This window comes from Astatotilapia calliptera, chromosome 8, assembly GCF_900246225.1.
Source record: "Astatotilapia calliptera chromosome 8, fAstCal1.2, whole genome shotgun sequence".
Taxonomy (NCBI): domain Eukaryota; kingdom Metazoa; phylum Chordata; class Actinopteri; order Cichliformes; family Cichlidae; genus Astatotilapia; species Astatotilapia calliptera.
In genome coordinates, this window is record NC_039309.1 from 25,061,138 (window position 1) to 25,081,731 (window position 20,594).

General features: G+C 39.2%; 2 protein-coding genes across 2 annotated transcripts in view; one reads left to right on the forward strand and one right to left on the reverse strand.

Moving 5' to 3' along the window:
- Nucleotides 1–451: 451 nt before the first annotated feature.
- On the reverse strand, nt 452–4,322 carry LOC113028424 (uncharacterized). The gene is made up of 2 exons (XM_026178676.1): nt 4,212–4,322; nt 452–2,308 (listed from the first exon to the last, which is right to left on the reverse strand). The coding sequence occupies exons 1-2, from the start codon at nt 4,257–4,259 to the stop codon at nt 452–454; spliced, it is 1,905 nt and encodes a 634-aa protein (XP_026034461.1). The 5' UTR covers nt 4,260–4,322.
- A 38-nt stretch (nt 4,323–4,360) lies between these two features.
- Nucleotides 4,361–20,594, forward strand: part of fmn2b (formin 2b) — a 55,810-nt gene continuing 39,576 nt past the window's right edge. The window contains exons 1-7 of the mRNA XM_026177564.1: nt 4,361–6,269; nt 8,193–8,443; nt 11,127–11,305; nt 12,789–12,939; nt 16,582–16,631; nt 18,456–19,471; nt 19,998–20,142. Coding sequence (XP_026033349.1) covers nt 4,669–6,269; nt 8,193–8,443; nt 11,127–11,305; nt 12,789–12,939; nt 16,582–16,631; nt 18,456–19,471; nt 19,998–20,142 — 3,393 coding nt within the window. The 5' untranslated portion in view covers nt 4,361–4,668. The remainder of the gene's footprint in view (nt 6,270–8,192; nt 8,444–11,126; nt 11,306–12,788; nt 12,940–16,581; nt 16,632–18,455; nt 19,472–19,997; nt 20,143–20,594) is intronic.

Below are 20,594 nucleotides of genomic sequence, written 5' to 3' on the forward strand. Positions count from 1 at the left end.
TATATACTTGAAAATAATTGAATTGAATTATTACTAAACAAAACATCCCCTCTATAGCAGACATTTTGTATCCTACAAAACTGCACCACAGACCTGTGGAAAAGGACCTTGACACATGATAAGAACTAATAATAAGCATAGTTCACCTCTTGCTGCTAACCATATGAACTTATTAAACATAATTAGTTAACATTTAAACTAGTAAAACTTTTAAGTATGAAAATTTAAACTGAAATTTACATTTTTCATGGTGGAAACAAATTGATGTTATCCACAATTTTTGAAAATAAATTCAAATATGAAATAAAACACTTCCCTGAAATTTAAGCTCTTTCTTTTTTTATACAATGATGTATTCCCTGTTTTTGGGTTTAACAAACTTTAGAGCTTCATAGCCAGTCATTGTTAGTGCAAACCTTTCATTCTTTGGTTTAAACATGATGGACTTTAATCAAGCTATGCTGAACTCATAAGAGCTTTTAGCAGCCAAAACATTGTCCAGTTCATTTCGTAGTTCTGGGTAGGACGTGTATGTCCATGGTAGTTCCAGAAGAGGGCCGCATGTGTGTGCCACAGGTCGTCGTGCCAGTCCATCCACAGGCGTGAACAGTACCTCAACCTTGTCAACACAGATGACATCTGACCCAGTAAGAAACCTGAACATCCTTCTGAGCCCTGTATCATCAAGTCCTCTGATGTACTGGTGCAGAAATCTGAAGCTCTGCTTCTCTGCTTGAGTGGTGGGAGAGGCAGTAAGCAACTTCAAAAGCTTTCTCGTTTTTGGCTTTTTATCCTCATACATTTGTAGGACATCTTGTGGGCTTTGAAAAGCTTCTTTTAGGAAGTAGCTTGCAACTAAGGACATTTTCTCTGCGGCATATGCTGGTTTTTGGATTAATTGTTTGTGTGCGACTTTCAGAAGAAGGCCTTTTAAGTTCTCTTTGGTTGGAAGCACTGATATATCCAGGCGATCCATGAGATCCAGCACTTCATCCCTGTCTTCATCTGAAAGATCTTCTTTTAGTGCCCTTGTTATCAGATCCCTATCTGATTGACTTAGGTAAAAGAGAAGACTTTCAAACAACAGATCATCTGATACTTGATTCTCACCGAAGATGAGTGCCACTGTGAAAACAGGAGCAAGGCGACAAGGGAAATATCCATGGTCTTGAAATCCCTTCAGTAAAATTCTACCCATGGATTTCCACTCTTCTTCTTGCCATTTAGGAGACAGTGATGGCACTCTGAACTCCTCTCCTTCAGCTGTGTTGTCCACAAACTCTGACCAAAATGCAGCATACACATCTCTTGATACACCGTCTGCATCAGCTCCTTTTTCATCAATGTAGGTGTATTTTAGAGGGTGTATGAGGAGTGCTGGATCTTTGAACTGGCTGATCATCTCCTCCAGAATAGTAACCCTGTGAAGTTTGATGGTAACACAGACAACATCATATGATCCTGCAGAGCTTATTGCTTCATTGCTTATAGATGTATCTGGACTACTGACTGCTGTGTTTGTTGGAGGAAGTGTAATGGATGTGATGACCAGATCATCTTCCTCAAACTGCAGGAATGGTTCATCTATTACAGTGTCATCAAGTTGACAAGGCAGAGGCTCTCCAAGGTAGGGTCCAATCATTACCTCAGATGTGTCTAATAATACATCTTCATCAGCATTCCTAGATTCTGATGATGAGATCACAACAGTGTGAGAAGCTTCTTCATCTCCATTTTCATCATTGGAAAATCTTCTTGTGCACAAGTAAAATCTCAACATTCCCATTTTAAGTGCTGAATAGAGTTCTCCAACTGTGACATCTTCATCAAATACGGCCTCTTCCTGATAGTCTAATATGTCATGACTGAACACCTCCCATCTTCCAAATTTGCTTTTTCCACTTGGAAAGAAAAGATCTTTAGCATACTGTAATATGTCAGCTTTTTTGGAGTCTTTGGGCACATCAAAGGTCCTTGTTCCTCCTCCTCTGCGCTTTCTCACTTGTTTACCTTCATGGATCCACCCTAACTCAATTTTTCGAGTCTTTTTCTCAGCCCATTTGTTGTTTTTTGCATATGTTCTTTTTCTCTTAGAAACAAATGCCTCCTCATGATCAGGTTTCTTCTCATTTTCATTGATTCCCATCTTTTCCTTTAATTTTTCGAGCAATGAGTTTTTTCTTGATTCTTTAGTACTTGCACCACTGTTTTCCAAGCAGAACCGTCTGGCAGCTATCCGGTCACCATATGTTGGGATGTAACCAGACAGGGTCTTGTCATCCATGAAATCAATCACTGTGACATCAATCTGTAATAACAGAGATATTTATTACTATACAGAAGTACAAGGTATACCTGCTGCCACACCACATGAGGTACCTCACTAAAAAAATGTATGTACATTTAACATGTGTTTTGATAATTGTCTGTTATTATTTTAGTGGCAGGCATCAATATTTAGCATTTATTCTTTTCCTCTCTCTATGCCAGCAACATTAATGAGATTCTCTAACATGTTATTAATAGAAATATTACAGTATATACAACGCCCACCTTTGAAAAAGTAAATTAGTATTCACGTATCTTTCAGTTGCACAGAGCACAAAGGGTTGAACTCACTGTTTTTTTTAAATTTAGCCAAATATCAATATAAACAAAGTTTAATTCATTTGTTTTTAGATAAACAAGGAAACATTGTGCATCACATAATATAGCGATATATTTAAGAAACCTGGAATCTGCATACGGGTTAAGTAGTAACATGTGGTCATACAACGACCCAGTTTTATACAGCGGGTTAATTTGTTTTACATTCTCCATTCCATATACATCCACACCAATGCAGCCTACCGTTACGTCCTTACGCAGTCAAAGCGAGAGAAGCGAAAACCGCTGTGGTTGCTAACTTAGCAATATGTCATATTTTTAGACGCTGTAACTTCGTAAAAAGCGAGTTTTACAAGTTTCCCCCTCAAGAGAGCGCTTACGTGTTCTTGTAGCATTCGTAAGAGACAGTCCTCAGGTACACCACGATTCCGAAGAAATCTCAGAAGTGGGCTATCAGTGTTTGTGTCCATGTTGAAAGCAGGGCATTCAAAGTTAAGTGCCAGTTCTGAAGAGCGTGAGCTCTCCACAACTACCATGGATTTGGGTTTCCGAACGCAACACGTTTTACGTTCTTACAATAAAAAATGTTATTGTAATGGTATTTTTTTTACGTTCGTACAATATAATATTCATATTGTACGAACGTGATAATTATGTATATTGTAATAACGTGATATTATGTTGTTCAAACGTGAAAAGTATATTGTACAAACAGGAAAAGTATCTTGTTAGAACAATAAACTTTTCACGTTATAACGTGATACACTTGTATTTTTCTTTTGCCTGGGTGGCAGCTCTACGCTTCTGTAGTATGACCCTGATTTTATTGATTTTATTGTTCTTAATCTATTGTGCTCATTTTATTGTTTTTAATTCTAAGTATCATTGCATACTTTTTATTTTGTGCTAATTGTATTATTTTAAGTTTTTATTTATTTTATTTATTTATTTTGAGTAAATCTCTCTCTCCTTTTTTAAACTTATTCATGTATCATTTGTGGCATGCCAAGTGTACAGCACTTTGTGTTCAGCTGTGTTGTTCTGAAAGTGCTATATAAATAAATTGCTTGCTTGCTAAAGATGTTTCACAAAGAAGAGTCATTAAAGAGCCCATGTGTTTCCACTGTGAACAACTCTCTTTGAATGGATAATTCAAGTGCATTTGAGGCTGAAAGTATTCACAGATGCACAGGTTTAAATCTGATTAAGTCCTTTCAGAGTCGTCTCTATTTTCAAGTTTTTCTGTTATAGTAAGTTAAAAGTCTCAGTTCAGCTCATCAACTGAATGAAAGAACCTTTTTTTCTGCCACTACACATTTTAAACACAATCTTCCTTTTCATTTGCAAGCTCTTTTTTACATTGACATTATAGTTAGTGGGGCTAACTGCTATGAGACAATATATTTATATGGTCTGAACCACACAGAATATGATCCATTTCAGCTTATAAACTGTAATCTTATTCAGCTTTGACTATTTCTGACAGATATTTTAATAACTGTTTTTTTTATTAAGAAAAATCTATCCTTCATGTTGGTTTTTAGTTCAAAGACCAACATGAAGGCCCTTATAACCTATCCCCAGCTGCACAGTGTGTGAGCTACCAGCAGCACCTTTATTCTTCCCAGGTCCTGAAAGATTTGTGCCTCCATTCCAGTCTTTCCATTTCTCCCAGTCTACCTCACAAAAAAGCACTCTACTGAGCACACAGTGCCTGCGTCATTCCTTTCAGCAGATGGAGATGAGGGGGAGGGTAACACAGAGTGAGAAAGGGGTGGAAGAAGAGGGAGCCATATGTCTACTCTGCATCAGTGTCAACATCACTGCCACGCGAGCCTTCGTCACCGGAAAACAACAAGGAAGATCGTCACACAGGAGAGCTTAAAAGAACAATCATCAATAGCAGCAGCAGCCGCAGCAGCGGCTCCTCCTTCACCAGACGTGCATCCACAAATTGGGCAAGAAGCTTGAAATTGAGCATCTAAATACTGTCCTAGAAGCTCTTCTAGGCATGACCTGAGGAAGCGGCAGCTAGTCATCGAGCTTTCTTGCTCCATCAACATGGGTAACCAAGAGACAAAGCAAAAGAAAGCAGCAGCAGCATCAAGCAACGGAAGCTACCCATCGCTAGATGAAGGATGGAGAGAGGGAGGAGGGGACGTAAAAAAAGGAGGAAAGAAACTCCATGGTAAACATGGAGGTAAAGGAACAGGCAGTGCAGGAGGAAGGGGAGTGACGAACGGCACAGGACTAAAAAATAAAAATAAATCAGAGTCCAAGTCTTCTGTTTTCTCCATCCGGAAGCGAAAGGGTAACCTTAAAGGAAAAGGAGACGTGTGTTCATCAGTGAAAGGCTCAAAAGAGGATGTTTTAGCATCTCAGCACGATGAGCTGGACAGCACAAAAACACCTGATCTGTCTGCAGATGAGCTGGGGCAGTCGGACACTGAGGCTGCCTTTCCTGAGAAGAGAAAGAAGCAGGGGAAAAGGGATGATGGAGATGAGAGAGACGAGAAGCATGAGATGCAGCAGAAAGCATCGACCGCAAACTCTCCTGCAGAAGATGGAGGGCAGAAGGGAGGGAGCTCAGGATCAGACACTGATATCTACAGTTTCCACTCAGCAGCTGACCATGAGGATTTGCTTGCGGATATCCAGCTCGCTATAAGGCTCCAGCAACAGCAGCATGGGGGGGTTACCTCAATTGTGGAAACACAAGGAGGGGGAGGAAGGAATCTAATTTGGGGGGAAGGAAAGGATAGGAGGAAACAGAGTAATGGGGTAGTTAAATTAACTCCTCCTGAGGTGCTTGACCTGACCCCAGAATTAGAGCTGGGGTCTGATGCCTTGTCATTCCTGGAGGGAGGATCTATTATTGGCTCTGTCAAGCAAAACGAGCCACTTCCCACACAGAATAGCCCCTTCAACGCAGAGGTTATTGAGAAGAATGAGGACAGGCATCTGGAGCTAAAGGGGCAGGGGCAAAGAGAAGCTGCTCTTTGTGTTTCCACAGGCACAAAAGACCAGCATGCTTTGCTTCAGCAGTGCCCTCACACAGATATTTCCATAGCTACTGAAGGGGGGGCAACAGTCTGCCCGGTGACCATGACAACTGTTGGTAACAGTTTCCACGATTTTACATTTGACAGCACTGGGAAAATCACAGGGGAAGAGGAGGGAGCAAGTGCTGAAACCCAGCAGGAGCAGGTGAGGGAGCTTGAGATGGATGCTAATCTCAGTCTTCCACTGCCAGACGACAACCATAGAAGTCCTGAGCCACTAGACGGACTGAGTTCAAGAACTGTATTTGAAGAAGGTGAGATTCACTTAGGCTCAGGTACCAGCGCTGAGTCTCTTGAGGACTGCTTAAGTGCTGACTCTGAACCCAGCCCCTCTACCAGCACCAAGGCTTCCCCCTCCAACCAGCAGTTTAGGAGGAGCAGCGCCTGCTTTAGCCCACTACTTCCTCAGGAGAGCCCCACATTGGCCAAACGCCTCCTCAAGTCTGCCCACCCCGCCACCTGCTCTAGTCCTGTGGTGAAACCTTACCCTCCCATCTTCCCGTCCTACATCAAAACCACTACAAGACAGCTCAGTTCCCCAGGGCACTCACCATCTCATAGCCCCCTCTCCCCACGCAGAGCTCACCATAACTTTCACAGGTACTGGTTGTTTGCATGGCTGATACTGGTTCTAGAATTTTAAAGCACTGTAATGTCAAAATGATCATATGAGACCTAATTTAAAACGTAACATCTAACAAGATTAGCCTATTTAGCACATACAAAAAACTCAAATCTTAGCCCCACGTGGATTAAAACAGACTATATTCTTTTCGTTTTCATAATTTCTCTTATTTTCAAGAATAATCTCAACATTTTCGCTGTTATTTTCATTGTTTTAGAAACATAGGTTTGTGGCAAAGTGGCACTGAGCAATTTTCTTGTAGTAAAAGGCATTAATAATGAGAGATCTGCTAGACTGTAAGCAAACCACTAGATCAAGGACGTATTTAGTGTTTAAAATAAGTACTGTATACGTCGTCAGTATTCTAAAAAAATATATATTTCTAAAGGTGCTATTGACATGAAATTCTCACCAGATGTTGGTAACAACCCATCCAATTCACACATGCAATGAAATCAAACCATAGTTGTGCATAAATTAGGGTATTTATAATAATGAGAAATGACTCAGGAAAAAAAGTATTGAACACACTGAAAACGTTTTAATACTTTGTCATCACTAACAAGGACTTTTGTACAGTTGCATGGAGGAAATTCATTGCTCAAGTGTGATTTCGGCCCACACAAACAGTCTTCAAATTTTGAGTGCTCGATGGGACCCTTCTATGAACTCAGAGCTTTAGTTCTTTTCAGTTGGATTCAGGTCAGCAGGATTCTAGCCATTTTCTTTTCTTTCTCTGAAACGTTTGGTTTTCTTGTTTTCTTCTCTGTCTTGTTGAAATGTGCACCCTCATTTCATCTTCATTATCCTGGTAGATGGCAACAGGTTTTGGTCAAGAATATCTTGGTACATATTTCCATTCATCCTTCCTTAATTATATGAAACGTGCCAGTGTGGTATGCTGAAAAACAGCCCCACACCATGATGTTCCCCCCTCCAAACTTCACTGTTGGTGGTTTTTTGGGGTGATATGCAGCATATTTGACCCTCAAACATGTTGTGTATTATGGCATCTAAAGAGTTCTCCCAGTATTCCACTCGTCTAAATGTTGTTAAGCAAACTTTAAATGTGCTTAAACATGCTTTTTCTTCAGTAATTGAGTCTTGCATGGTGAGCAATGCCTGTCATGGCAGTTGAGTGCATTGCTTATTGTTTTCTAAAACAATTGCACCTTAGCGCTCCACAAGTGATGCTTGGCACTTGGAGAACTCTTATGATGATTCTTTTCACTCCACTGTCTAGTCTGGATCTAACTCACTCGTATTAATTTGCACTAAGTGGCAGACTTGCTTTTTAATCACTCATAGAGTTTAGCTGGTGTAATGTAACCTTCTGTGCCTTTTTCCACACTCTCTTTTCTTCATGTATTTAATAGTTTTTCTTTGGGTCATTTTTCAGTATTGCAGATAATTTATGGAACTCTATGGTTTGATTTCTCTTTACATGTATAGATTGGATGAGTTGTTACTGACATATGTAAGAATTTCATGTCAATTCCTGAACTCATGGCTAAACTCAAGATGAACATTACATTATTACACAAACATCTGAGTGTTTCTGTAATAACATTTTTCTCAACAAACGATTGTGAAGTAATACAGTAGTTTAATGTGTTCACTGATTATTGGATGCAAATCATCTTTCTGTGATATTTTGGATGATCTCACTGTGTCTACAAGAAGGAAATGGTCCACAGAGGCTAAACGCTTTTGTACTAAGCCGTAAACATGCGTTTTAATGTTTAGTTGAGCACTTTATCTATGGAGAGGATGAAGGCTCTGTCAGTTTGCCTAAAATGGAAGAAATCAGAAAACTGTGGAAAAGTAAAACTAACTGTAAACACATTGCAAGAAATGCACTTGCAAAGCTAAGCTAACCGGGAACATAAATGTTACAGGATGATGGCTGAAGGTTGGCAGGTGCGCAGAAAACGCTCCAGAAGCCTTGCTAGCCCTTTGAGTCGCTCAGCTGACTGGACAGAGGAACTAGACAGGCGATTGAGAGGCAAGGAGGAAGATGGAGGTGGCTTACTGAGCTCAGGAGAATATTTGGGGGGCCACACAGGAGGAGGCAGCCAGCCCATCTGTGGAACGAGAAGATTTTCATGTGGACAAGTATCTACTTGTGGTTTTCAGGATGTCTTTACAGGTGAGTATTAAACAGTGTGTGGACATGTGTGGGTGTAAGCAGGAATTATTTAACTTGTTACTTAGTCAAAAGGGTTAATACTATATGCAAGGTCCTATATCAGGTCCCTATATCACTCTGGGAATATTTAAAGAGTTTAAAAAAAACTCTATATGAACTTCTGTCAAGCTGTTTGACATCAGTAAAGGCCAGATGGCTCTGCTTGCTGCTTGTGCTAGTGAGGTGCTGCTGATGCAACTGGGAACTTTATGGCAATATTATGAAGCAAACAGACTCCTTATTGGGCTACATTTGGATCAAATCTGACAGGCAAATCATAACCAAATTTTCAGTGGCAGTTCTGAGATAAATACATCTCATGACTGGCAAATCAGATCTTGATGCATTCTCAATCATCCAGGAAAGTAAATCTCCAAAAGTTGATTGTGTTCATCTGGACGTAGCGTTTTGTGGGAGAAACGTTTCATCACTCATCCAGGTGACTTCTTCAGTCTCAGCTGACTGCAGGTTTCCCCAAAACGCTACGTCCAGATGAACAGGATCAACTTTTGGAGAGCAGACTGACTTCATATTCTAACAACATTTATTCAGGCTTTACTGACAGTGCTGGCATGCCACTTTATATTATTGGATAAAACTGATATTGAGAATGCTTAACTGTGAAGACATAATAGGTGATATCCCACAATACATGGCTGTAGCTCAGGTGGCAGAGCAGGTCAGCCACTAATCAGAAGGTCAGTGGTTCGATCCCAGGCTGCCTCCTAGCTGCATGCCAAATATCCTTGGGCAAGATACTAACCCCATGTTTGCCTACTGGTGATGGTCAGAGGGCCCGGTGGTGCCAGTGTCCGGCAGCCTCGCCTCTGTCAGTGCGCCCCAGGGTGGCTGTGGCTACAATGTAGCTGCCATCACCTGTGTGTGAATGTGTAGATGACTGAATGTAGTGTAAAGTGCTTTGGGGTCCTTAATGACTAGAAAAGCGCTATACAAATGCAGGCCATTTATCATTTACATATGTTATTGTAATACACTGATTGTAATGCAGTGGTATTGTATCTTATCAGATGATGGGGTATCTGGTGATTCCCACCTCTATAAGGCAGTGGAAACAGCTAGAGAAAACAAGACACACTGAATCAGAAGACGAGACAAGGGTGAAGTAAAACTAAAAGCAAGGCAAAAGGTAAAAATAACTATCCAAATAAAACAGGGAGTGATATGTGATAACCAAACAGGGAAACACAGACACAACTTAATATAGGATAACTCACAAATAAAGACAGAACAAGAAATAAACTAATCACAACCAGAAAGTGAAAACAAGACTAACTGCACTAAGGAAAATATATGGTAAAAAAAGGTAAAAACTCAGCAATGAATCAAAAAACTACAAAGTCCAAAACATCAGCAGCATCTGGGCAACGACTCAGGACCATTGGACATAGTGGGTAATGTCTCAGTAACCTCAGTAAGGTGCTGTAGCAGTTGTGGTACATGAAGGTACTTTGCTTTAATATGGCAGCCTCATACTAAAATGTGAAAAACGTCATTCTGGTTCACAATACAAAACATGTTTGTGACAGACTGGTGAGCTGTCCAGTTTCCCACAACCCTTAATTGTGTAAACAGAAGAATATCAATGGATGGATGGAAACAAACAACAGACATTGTAAAAGGAAAATGTTTGGCTAGATGGAAGATCTCAAAGCACCAGGAGAGAAAACTCAAAGAAAATAGAAAGTCCACAAACAACCCCACAAACCATCCAAACAAAAATGTGTAGACAGAGATGTCAGTGTTTGTGACAGATCTGTAAGAATTACACTGAATAAAATTCTATTGACATTCAAAAAATTCAAAGGAAAAGTAGACTGCTGAGTGCCATTGTTGAGTCACAAATATGCGCTAGTCAAAATTATGCTGTCATCACATCAGTAAATTCAGAACATGGGTTTGGTGATGATGATGTCATTTTTCAGGATAATAATAGATTTTGTCGATGAGAGTGTCAAACCACTTCTTTAAAAAACACATATCTTTTTAAAGAAGGTGAAGTGAAGACTCCATGACAAAGCTCCACGCAGCAAAGCTGATGTCAGCTACTAGCTGAGAAACGTGGAACCAGGTTGGTTTTATTAGTGAAAAAGCTGAGCCAGGAGGTGGAAAAGGTATCATAATAATTGTGATTTTTTAAAATGATAATTCCACTTTTTTGCTGAACAGTAAGTGAATACATATTTTTCTTCGACTTAATCTGGAAAATCAGAATCAGAATCAGAATCAGAATACTTTATTGATCCCTGGGGGAAATTATTTTTTGTTACAGTGCTCCATTTTAAACCATTTTAAAAATATCCTGTTATATACAAAAGTTTGTGAGGTACACGTCACAAAAATCTAAATATTCTGCTATATAACAAAAATAAAGTAAAAAAACAAAACAAAACAAAACTGAAAGACCATCCGACAAATATGGCGATTTTTGCCGGGAGTTGTACACAATTGATCAGTGAACAGTTTCAGTTAAAATATCCCTTTTGATCCATCTCTGCCTTTCGCCCATCCTAAGGATTAGAAGGAGTAGGTAGCCAGTGCACATTATGGTAGCCTGATACGAATCTTTGTGCCACTGTACGTCCCACAAAAAATTCTGTTTTTCTGTTTTCTCCCTGATGTCCAGGTCGAACTCTTCTGGAGAAGCTGTTCTTGCAACAGCAAGCGGATGAGCCAGAGGAGGCTGAGAGGCTCTGCTCTAGGATCTTAGCAATGGGCCTCCTGCTGCCATTCACAGACTGCTTCAGAGAACAGCTGGGGGGAAGCACTACCCACATCACCTCCACCGCATCACCCAAGTTCGATGTATGTAGTTTTGCACCACACCCCTATCTTCTCATGTTAGCAGTGAATTATTTTCATTGTCATATTTTATGGGAGGCTATTTCAGATGAAAAAGGGCATATGTTGGCACTATCATTATATTAAATGATAGACAATGTTGGGAAGGTTACTTTAAACTTGTATTCCACTACATATCACAGAATAAATGCCCCAAAATGTAGTTTGTAACGTATTCTGTTGGGTTACCCAATGAGAGTAACGTATTCTGAATACTTTGGATTGCTTAATATATTGTCATGCTTCTCACATGAATGTACTATTGCTGTGTGATTTATTACTATTACTGAACTGCACATGACAATTTGCAGCTAGCAGGTTGTTAATGCTATTCATCAAGTCTAACGGTCTGCAGTCTATGAACTAACCTCAGGTAACGCCAGCTAACAGTGTTAGCTCGGTGGTGAGTAGCCTTCAGTAATAGTAATAAATCACACAGCAATAGTACATGGAAGACACTGAAGTGACACATAACCCAGGTAGCTACCACAACTAAAACAAGGTATTTGCAGTAGGCTAACGTTAGTTTTTAAAAAGAAATTACTTCCAGATGTTTGTTAAGGTTGGGTTCTTTTAAGAGCAGCTTGGTTGCTGGCAAACAGAGTTTGCATTGAAGGGTCAGATTCCGCCCATTCCTTGCTTCTTTAAGTGGTGTCGGAATTTCCAAGTAAGAAATGCATTCCTGCCCGTGCACTGCTGGCTCTGTTGTGCTCGCTCTAGGTCCATTGTGTAGCTGATGCCAACAACATTAACAAGTACAAAGGCAACCTGATGCACCTGCATATTTGATGAATAGCATAGAGACTGTGCCACTGTTGTTTATTCAACCTGAATATTTTTTAACTGTATCAAAGGGAATGCGAAAGAAATGAAGAACAGCCTCTTGTTTGAATCGTCTGTGCTCAGTGATTTTCGCTGATTAAAAACAGAGACAAAGTTCATCCAGCTGCACTGACTTCTGGCATAGAAATGGTCAAACTCAATGAAAACAGCTGCAAAACGTTACTTTTAATGAAATGGTACTGAAGAGCGTGTAAAATTTGTGATTTTTAAGAAAACTGTACTGTCTGTACTAAGTATACTATATAGCAAATGATGAGTTAGTTAAGCTGGACTTGTTGTTGTCCTTACAATTAGGGTCACCAGTAATACTGGCTTTAATATGAACAAGCAAACATGTTTTAAGAATAAACAGAAAGCATAATGCACAAAGGTACTAAGTGTTCCACACAGGATCAACTCATGAACAAGAAAAGGAAAACAAATTTTGTGATTTCTAAGCTGTAACTGTGACTGCTGTTTGACTGGACTTTGTACACAAGACTGGAGTTGCACAGCTCTCTAAAAACGAGTATTTATGATTGACATTTCCAAATGTGGAGATTTATTTGTGAAATGAGGATAAGTGCAACTGTAACTGTTTTTTAAAAAAAATATGTTTACTTAGCACGACCAGCTTTACACATGGGCAGCTGTCAACCAGCCACCACACTCTTTGGATCTCTGTGAGGGGAAACAACCAATTCAGATTAAAGGCCCTTGGCCTCAAGCCAAACCAGGTGGAGATAACAGGAATGGACTTCAATCTGCACAATCAGGTAAGAATAGCACTGCTCTGTAGTCTAATCTGTAGTTCTTGTTGGTGGTTTGTGCATGCCCTAAAACTGATACAGTGTTTATTCTGTGGTCCTGGCTCTATATAAACAAACAAAAACACATTATTACCATAAGGTTATACCAAACACTGAAACAAACTAACCCTTTTGTTACAGCTGGATTGAATTCTGTATATTACAATTTTTAAAAACTCTTACTCTTACTTTTTGCGAAGTAAGCTTTACACTTTTGATTGTTTTACAATCTTTATGATTTGGTAGGCTAACACACAAACATGTGAAAGATACCAATCTTGTCATCTCGCTTATATAAAAATGCATATAAACATTTTACACTTTCTTCGTGTTTATTCATTTCTGGCTTTTTGCTTCACAAAAGCTATTACTCAGAAGATGATTATGATGTAAGAATATGATGTAAGCCAAGAGTGGCAGAAAAGTATGTGAGGTTGGACATTTGAGTCTCTTCCCCAAGGTTTTGTTGAGCGCAGGCACTTTATTGATGACGCTATGATTTCTAAGTTTTCTTCCCTTTTTAATTGTAAAACTTCTTCTGACAATGTCAAGCTCCTTCTTAACTCTTTTACTGACCAATAACTAGTCATTCTCAGTCAGGTTGCTCCTTTCAAAACTAGGCATTGCTCTGTTAGTTCCTGCACACCTTGGTTAAATGATCAAACTTGTGGTCTTTGACGTTCCTGCCGAAAAGCAGACCGTCTGGTCCACTGTGTTTATTCACTGGTCCACTGGTCTGATTGTTCATCGTGAACACTTCAAAGAACTTCTTCACTTATATAATGAGTCAGTGAAAGAGGCTAGATCCTCTTAGTTCAATAAACGTATAAATCATCATAAGAATAATCCAAGTACTATTTGAGACTATTAATAGTATTGTTTCTCCTCCATCTCAGCATGCTGTGTTACTTTCTGATGATACTTTTCTCAGTCTCCAAAAGTTGATTCTGTTCATCTGGACGTAGCGTTTTCAGTGGGAGAAACATCCAGATGAACAGGATCAACTTTTGGAGATTTACTTACCTGGATGACTGAGAATGCATCAAGACACGTTTCTCAATCACTTTGTAAATAAGGTGATGGACTCGAGATCCAAATTCTCCTTAAGTGCCTTCCCTTATGAAGATGGCCCTTGGTGTCTGGGTCATTTACTTCTTTTTCTCCAATCAGACTCAATGACTTAATTACAGTAATACTGTAGGTAAAATGAAATCCTCATGATGCTCCTTAGACATATTAAACATGCCGAGGTAACTCCTCTATTGAAAAAACAGAATCTAGATCCCAGCTCTACTATTATCGGCCTATTTAAAATGACCATTTATAAGCAAATTACTAGAATAAATTGCAGAAAATCAGTTCAGGTCCTTACTATGCAGATTACAGACTGCTTACCCTTTTCAGTCTGACTTTCAAAAGCAGCACTCCACTGAGACTGCTCTCTTAAGGGTCTATAATGATCTATTAATGGCTTCTGATGCAGGGAATCTCAGCCTTCGATACCATCGATCAGCTACTTAACAGGCTGAAGATTTTGGCGGGTATAACTGGCTGTGCCTTAGACTGTTTTTTTTTCCTTCTTATCAGACAGGACCTTTTCTGCTAGGACTGACAGCTTCTCCTCTGACATTGCCCCCTTAACCTGCGGGGTTCCTCAGGGTTCAGTTTTGGGCCCATTATTATTTTCTTTCTACATGCTTCCTTTAGCAGGCATTGTTCAATCTTTTAGTGACATTTCTTATAATTTCTAAGCCGCTGACATTCAGCTGCATATATCCTTTAAGCCTCATCAGCTGGATAGGTTTTCCAACCTAGTCCAGTGCTTAACTCAGGTTTCTACTGGGCTTTCTAGCAGTTACCTTGTTTTAAACACAAGCAAGACTGAGACCATGATCACAGCTCCTCTTGAACTACATTCTAAAACCAGTCAGGTTCTTGCTTCTTTCTGTCCTTCTGCTAAGCCAAACATTCGAGATCTTGGAGTAATATTAGATTCTTCTCAGGGCCTTGACTCACATGTCAAATCTCTGTCTCGTTCCTGTTTCTTTTATTTAAGAAAAATTTCTAAACTGTGAAAAATGGTCTCCTCAGCTGAACTGGAAAAAAATTATTCATGCATTTGTGTTGTGTTTAAATTATGGTAACGCCCTGTTTATTTGGACAAATCATCTCTTTCTCGCCTCCAAGCTATACAAAATGCAGCGGCCAGACTGCTTACACCTTCTAGCAAGAGTGCTCACATTATTTCTATTTTATATTCTTTACATTGGCTCTCAATAGATTTTAGAATGTGTTTTCAAATCCTTGTTTGAACATACAGATCACTAAATGGCCAAGCCCCATTTATGGCCAAGCTGCTTGTTGTCTCTGCTCACAGAGTTTGTTCCCCGAACATGACTGAAGACAAAAGGGGATCATCAGTGTGTGGAGGCTGTGGAACAGTCTACCACCACAGCTACGTTTGGTTGACTCTGTGGAATCTTTTAAAGAGCAGTCAAAAAAATCTGTTTAAACAAGCCTTCTGTTGATTGACAATTTTTTAATCTTAAACTTTTGTATTGTCTATATTGTGTATTTTGGTGCCAAACATTTTGGTTATTTTAGCCTTTGTGTACAGCGTTTTGTGATTGCCTGTATACGGAAAAACACTTAATAAAAATAAACTTTACTTACTTGTGATCTGTAGTGAGATTTGAGAGCAGGTGTAAGAGAGCGTGGAGAGGTGGGAAAATGCTCTGGAGAGAAGAGGAATGAGAATCACTAGAAGCAAGACAGACTGCATGTGTGTGAATGAGAGGGACCAAGTTTAGTGCTTTGAAGACAAAGTTAGAGAGGCAAGGCTGAGATGGGTTGGACATGTGCAGAAGAGGAGTACTGAATATACTAGATAAAGGATGCATAAATGCATATGTATAAATATGGAGCTGTCAAGCAGAAGGAAAAGAGAAAGATCACAGAGAAGATTCATGGATATAGTGAAAAAAGATATGAAGAAAATGTGAAGGATTTGTGTAACAAAACAGAATACTAGAGATGGCGAGAAATGGAGGCAGATGACCTGCTTTGGTGAAACTTGAAGAGTTACGCCAGGAAAAGAGCTCAGGCAATGTCATTCTGAAAAATGTTTGTAATGTTTGAAAACTCAAAACATGCTTGTAGAATATGAAATCCAATGATTAAAAAAGGATTCAGAGTTGCTGTCAGGTGTATTCTGGTTGTCCTGCACAAGTTTCTTGATTTACTGCATTTTCAAACTTTTAGGTTTTAACGCTAACAAACGTCGTTGTCAAATTGTATTCACAGAAACAGATACTGCTTTGTACTTAGCGGCAATTAACAGACTAATAAAATATTAGAATTTAACTAAACTGAATGAAAGACAAACTGATTAAATGAAAATGCTCCAAAATGCACATATAAATAAAAACTAATAAAAGCAGTTAACAAACAAACAAAATACTGGTATTATATCACTATTGTACAAAAATAAATAACATGCAGCTGATTGACTCAAACAGATATAATTAGATCCATAGATATTTGGACACATTTGTTCTTAGGTTGCCTCTGTTGTGTATTGCACTGACCTATGTGTGTTTGTTTGTCCAGAGCTCCATGCAGATATCATGGGTTTGAGGCAGCAACATGTAAACAAAGAGGTCAGTCACTTTTCTTTCTTTCTTTCAAATTAAGAACTAAAGGCTACGCTGTTTGATTTTCCAACTCCAACATGATCCAAAATTAGTTTTGGTTTATAAGTAATGCAAGAACAGCTCTAAGAGAATTTAGAGAGCATTACAAATTTGAGCTTAAAAACATCAATGCCATTACTATGGTCATAATATAAAAAATAACACGCAATTAAGATCATCACAAAGTACGTAAAAGTAAATGTTTTACAGTGTCATAATGTAATGCATATACTGTCACATATAGAATAGAATAGAATAGAATAGAATAGAATAGAATAGAATAACCCTTTATTGTCATTGTATATGTACAACGAAACACATGCAAAGAGATTTGGATTGTACGTTTTTTTAAATGTGGTGCAGTGTGAGAGACATAAATTATCTAAACCCTGTTTAGTTAATCATGGTTTACTTGATCATGTTAATAAGTGATTGACTAAGACATAATTAACTAAATGGGGTTCGATAACCATGTTCAAACAATACATTATACCAGTTTCATGACAATAAAAGCATTAAATCATTTGAACAGTTAAAAGAGTTCAAATTCAGCAACGCAGACTTCTGTTTTTTCATAATTAAGAACGTTTTTTTCACAAGACATGAAGAATGGAAAAACGCTATGGAATTAAATTTAATTGACAAGTACATCAAGTACTTCAAAGTACATTTTGAAAATGTACTTGTCAGAGGAAATGGAGGTGATAATAATGGGATATTAATGGGGCAAAAAATATGCAGTGAAGCCCACACAATAACAAACTTAACTTCATGAAGAGAAAAAAATTTCAAATACCAGACGGCAAAAATATGCCCAGGTTATCCAAATATCTGGGGCTTATATACACATATCCAAAATGAAATGCATATTAGAATAATGTCTTTGATGCTCTCACAAAGATATTTCACTAAAACCTTGTTTAAAAAAAGAAGCTTGGCATTAACTTGCCCTCTGGCCAGCTTACTGTTAAAATGCTCTCTGTGTAGCTGCTGTTTCTGTCCTGGATGCCCTTTCAACTTTACCATCTCTCGTTCTTTAGTGCAGTAAAAATCAAAGTCATGTCCACTTGGGGTGGCTGTAGCTCAGGTCATCTACTGATTGGAAGGTTGGTGGTTCGATTCCTGGCTTCCCCTATATCTTACTATGTAATAAGTTGTTTAAGTGTTAAAAAAATGTTATACTAAAGGTAAACTTTAATAACCTCTATATGCATTACATATAAGTTAAACATTTAAACCTTTTCTTGTTTTAATTTTGATGGTGGCTTATAAAACAAAAACTTTGCATCGTACAGTAAATACTTTTTTGATTGCCTGTAGGAATTATTTTAATAATTTGAAATGTTGGATTTTCATACACTATATGCCAGATTTAAAATAGGTAAATGGACTTATTCATGTTTTCTACTCTTCGGGAGCACTCAAAGCACTTTATACAACATGCCACATTAACTTTCTTCAATGTTTTTACCTAACATTCATACACATTCAATCTCTGATGAATGCATCGGAGAGCAACTGGGGTTAGTACCTTGCCCAAGGATATTTGGCAGCCAGTGATCGAACCACTAACCTTTTGATCAATAAATGACATGCTCTACCTCCTGAGCTACAGTCACCCCCATTTTAAGCCTATGAACAACAATTAAATAAAAATTACAATAAAAAAGTCATTAACTATTTCACTTTATATGTAATAAATATGAAAGAAAATCCATACTAATTTTAGTTTTACTAATGATTTTTTTTTTTTAAATTCTGGAATAATTTATGGTTTTGCATTTTCTACAGGAAGAATGTGTTTTTCCTTCAATAAAACTGAAGGAAAAACATGTTAATGTCATCCAGCAACTGGAACAAACCATAGAAGATCTCAGGACTAAGATTGCTGAGCTGGAGCGACTGCCCCCTCTGGTGGACAAGGACAGTATGAAAGTCACCACCTCCACCACAGACAGGGAATGTGGAGGAGAAGAGGACCTACTAAGGGGTGTGTGCGATGCTCATCTTCAGACTGAGGCCTTCTCTGTTGGAGGCTTGGAGGCAAAGTCTGTGCAGACATCACCAATGGATGACAGTTCAAAGTTCAAAGTGCCTTGTAGTGAGCCAGACAGAGTCGACAGATTCCTGGAGCCTCCCCCCAGTCATGATGGGTACCTGTGTTCGTGTCAGCTACAGCCTCCTGCTCCGCCACCCCCACTTCTAGGGGGAAGTGAAAGTGGAGTCTGCCCTCCTTATTCAGGGCAGACTGTAGCACCTCCTCCTCCACCATTACCAGAAATAGTCCCACCTCCTCCACCTCCTCCACCCCCTCTTCCACCAGGTTTAGGAGTTCCTCCACCTCTCCCTGGTTGTCTGGCTCCACCCCCACCTCCTCCCTTACCTCCACCTCTCCCTCATGGTCTTGCTGCACCCCCACCTCCTCCTCCTGCCCTAGTCCCACCCCTTACTCGTGGCATGGTTCCACCTCCTCCCCCTCCTCCTCCTCCATTACCAGGAGTTAAAGGCCCACCTCCAACTGAAGCCTGTGTGCCTCCCCCTCCTCCTCCTCCTCCATTACCAGGAGTTAAAGGCCCACCTCCACCTCAAGCTTGTGTGCCTCCTCCTCCGCCTCCTCCACCTCCACCAGGAAACATCTGTGTTCCCCCAGCTCTTCCAGGAGCTCTTGGCTCCCTGCCTCCTCCACTGCCACTGGGCTTATATTCTCTGGGTCTGACACAAGAGAAACCACCCAGAAAGGCCTTGTTAGAGCCACCAAGACCCATGAAGCCTCTCTATTGGACCAGGATCCAGCTCCACACCAAGAAGTAAAGAAAGTAACATGTACATTTAGGTCCATATGTTTTGTGACATTAATACATGTTGATTTCTATACCCAGGCAGAATTACAAAGAAATGGTCAATTGTCCAAATACTTATGGGCCTAACTGTGTTATAATGATGAAAAAATCATTATGATACATTATCATTATGTTTTGGGTGTTTTTTTTATTCTGGTAAAGACATTCTTAGACATCATTATCTCAACAATATGATGATGATGGTGTTTTAATTGCCAACTCATGAAAAGACCAAAGCTATGCGCTATATTGACATAGTATAAAGAGTTAATTTTCAACTGCACATATGCTATCAACAAAGTTATTGTGACAACCCTGTTACTACATGACCAAGCCTGTGATCAAGCACAACTTCTGTATTCCCGGATCATGACTCACTATTTCATGATCAAAATGCTCACAACAATGTTCTTGCTTTATATTTCACTGTTCAAAACACATCAAACAAAGTGCTTCATTGACATAATAAGTGGTGCTGTTTTGTGTTTCTCAGGGACATGTCATCTTCACTTGTGTGGGAAACAATTGAGGAGCCCAACGTAGACTTTCAAGAGTTTGTGGAATTGTTCTCGAAAACAGCCGTGAAGGAGAAGAAGCAGCCACTGTCTGACACCATAACCAAATCCAAGGCTAAACAGGTGTTGTGTTTAATTACATTTTAAATCCTCTGAGCTGAAAAACGTGCTCCCTCGTCTTCAGATGAATCTAAACGTACATAATCCAGAAACATGCAATAACTCACTTAAGCCATATTATAGTGTTTTTGAAACGCATCTTTAAAAAAACAACAAAAACATTGTATTTCACTAAATTTGAAACTATCTTATCACTTCATAGTTTACACTGTGTTCTACAATTTGTACATCTTAGAAATCCTGTTAGGTCACATATTTGTAAGGGGATTTAATGACCTGTGTTGCCTAGTGAATTCATTAGGTTTTAAACAGAGAGCTATATGGCTGATTTCCACCCCATCAGCTACTATAAAAGGTAGAACAAAGTGACTGAATCTGATCAGCATTATCACCTTGAATTTAAACTAATGTCTGCTATCCTTGATATAATGTAACATAAATGCACCAGATCCAAT

What these genes read in the sequence shown, in the direction of transcription:
- LOC113028424 (XM_026178676.1), bottom strand. Translation starts at nt 4,259, where the DNA reads ATGGAGGCACAAATCTTTCAGGACCTGGGAAGAATAAAGGTGCTGCTG. An exon ending in GAAGAATAAAGGTGCTGCTG is followed by an intron (nt 2,309 to 4,211) that starts GTAGCTCACACA and finishes CTGTTATTACAG; the next exon opens with ATTGATGTCACAGTGATTGA.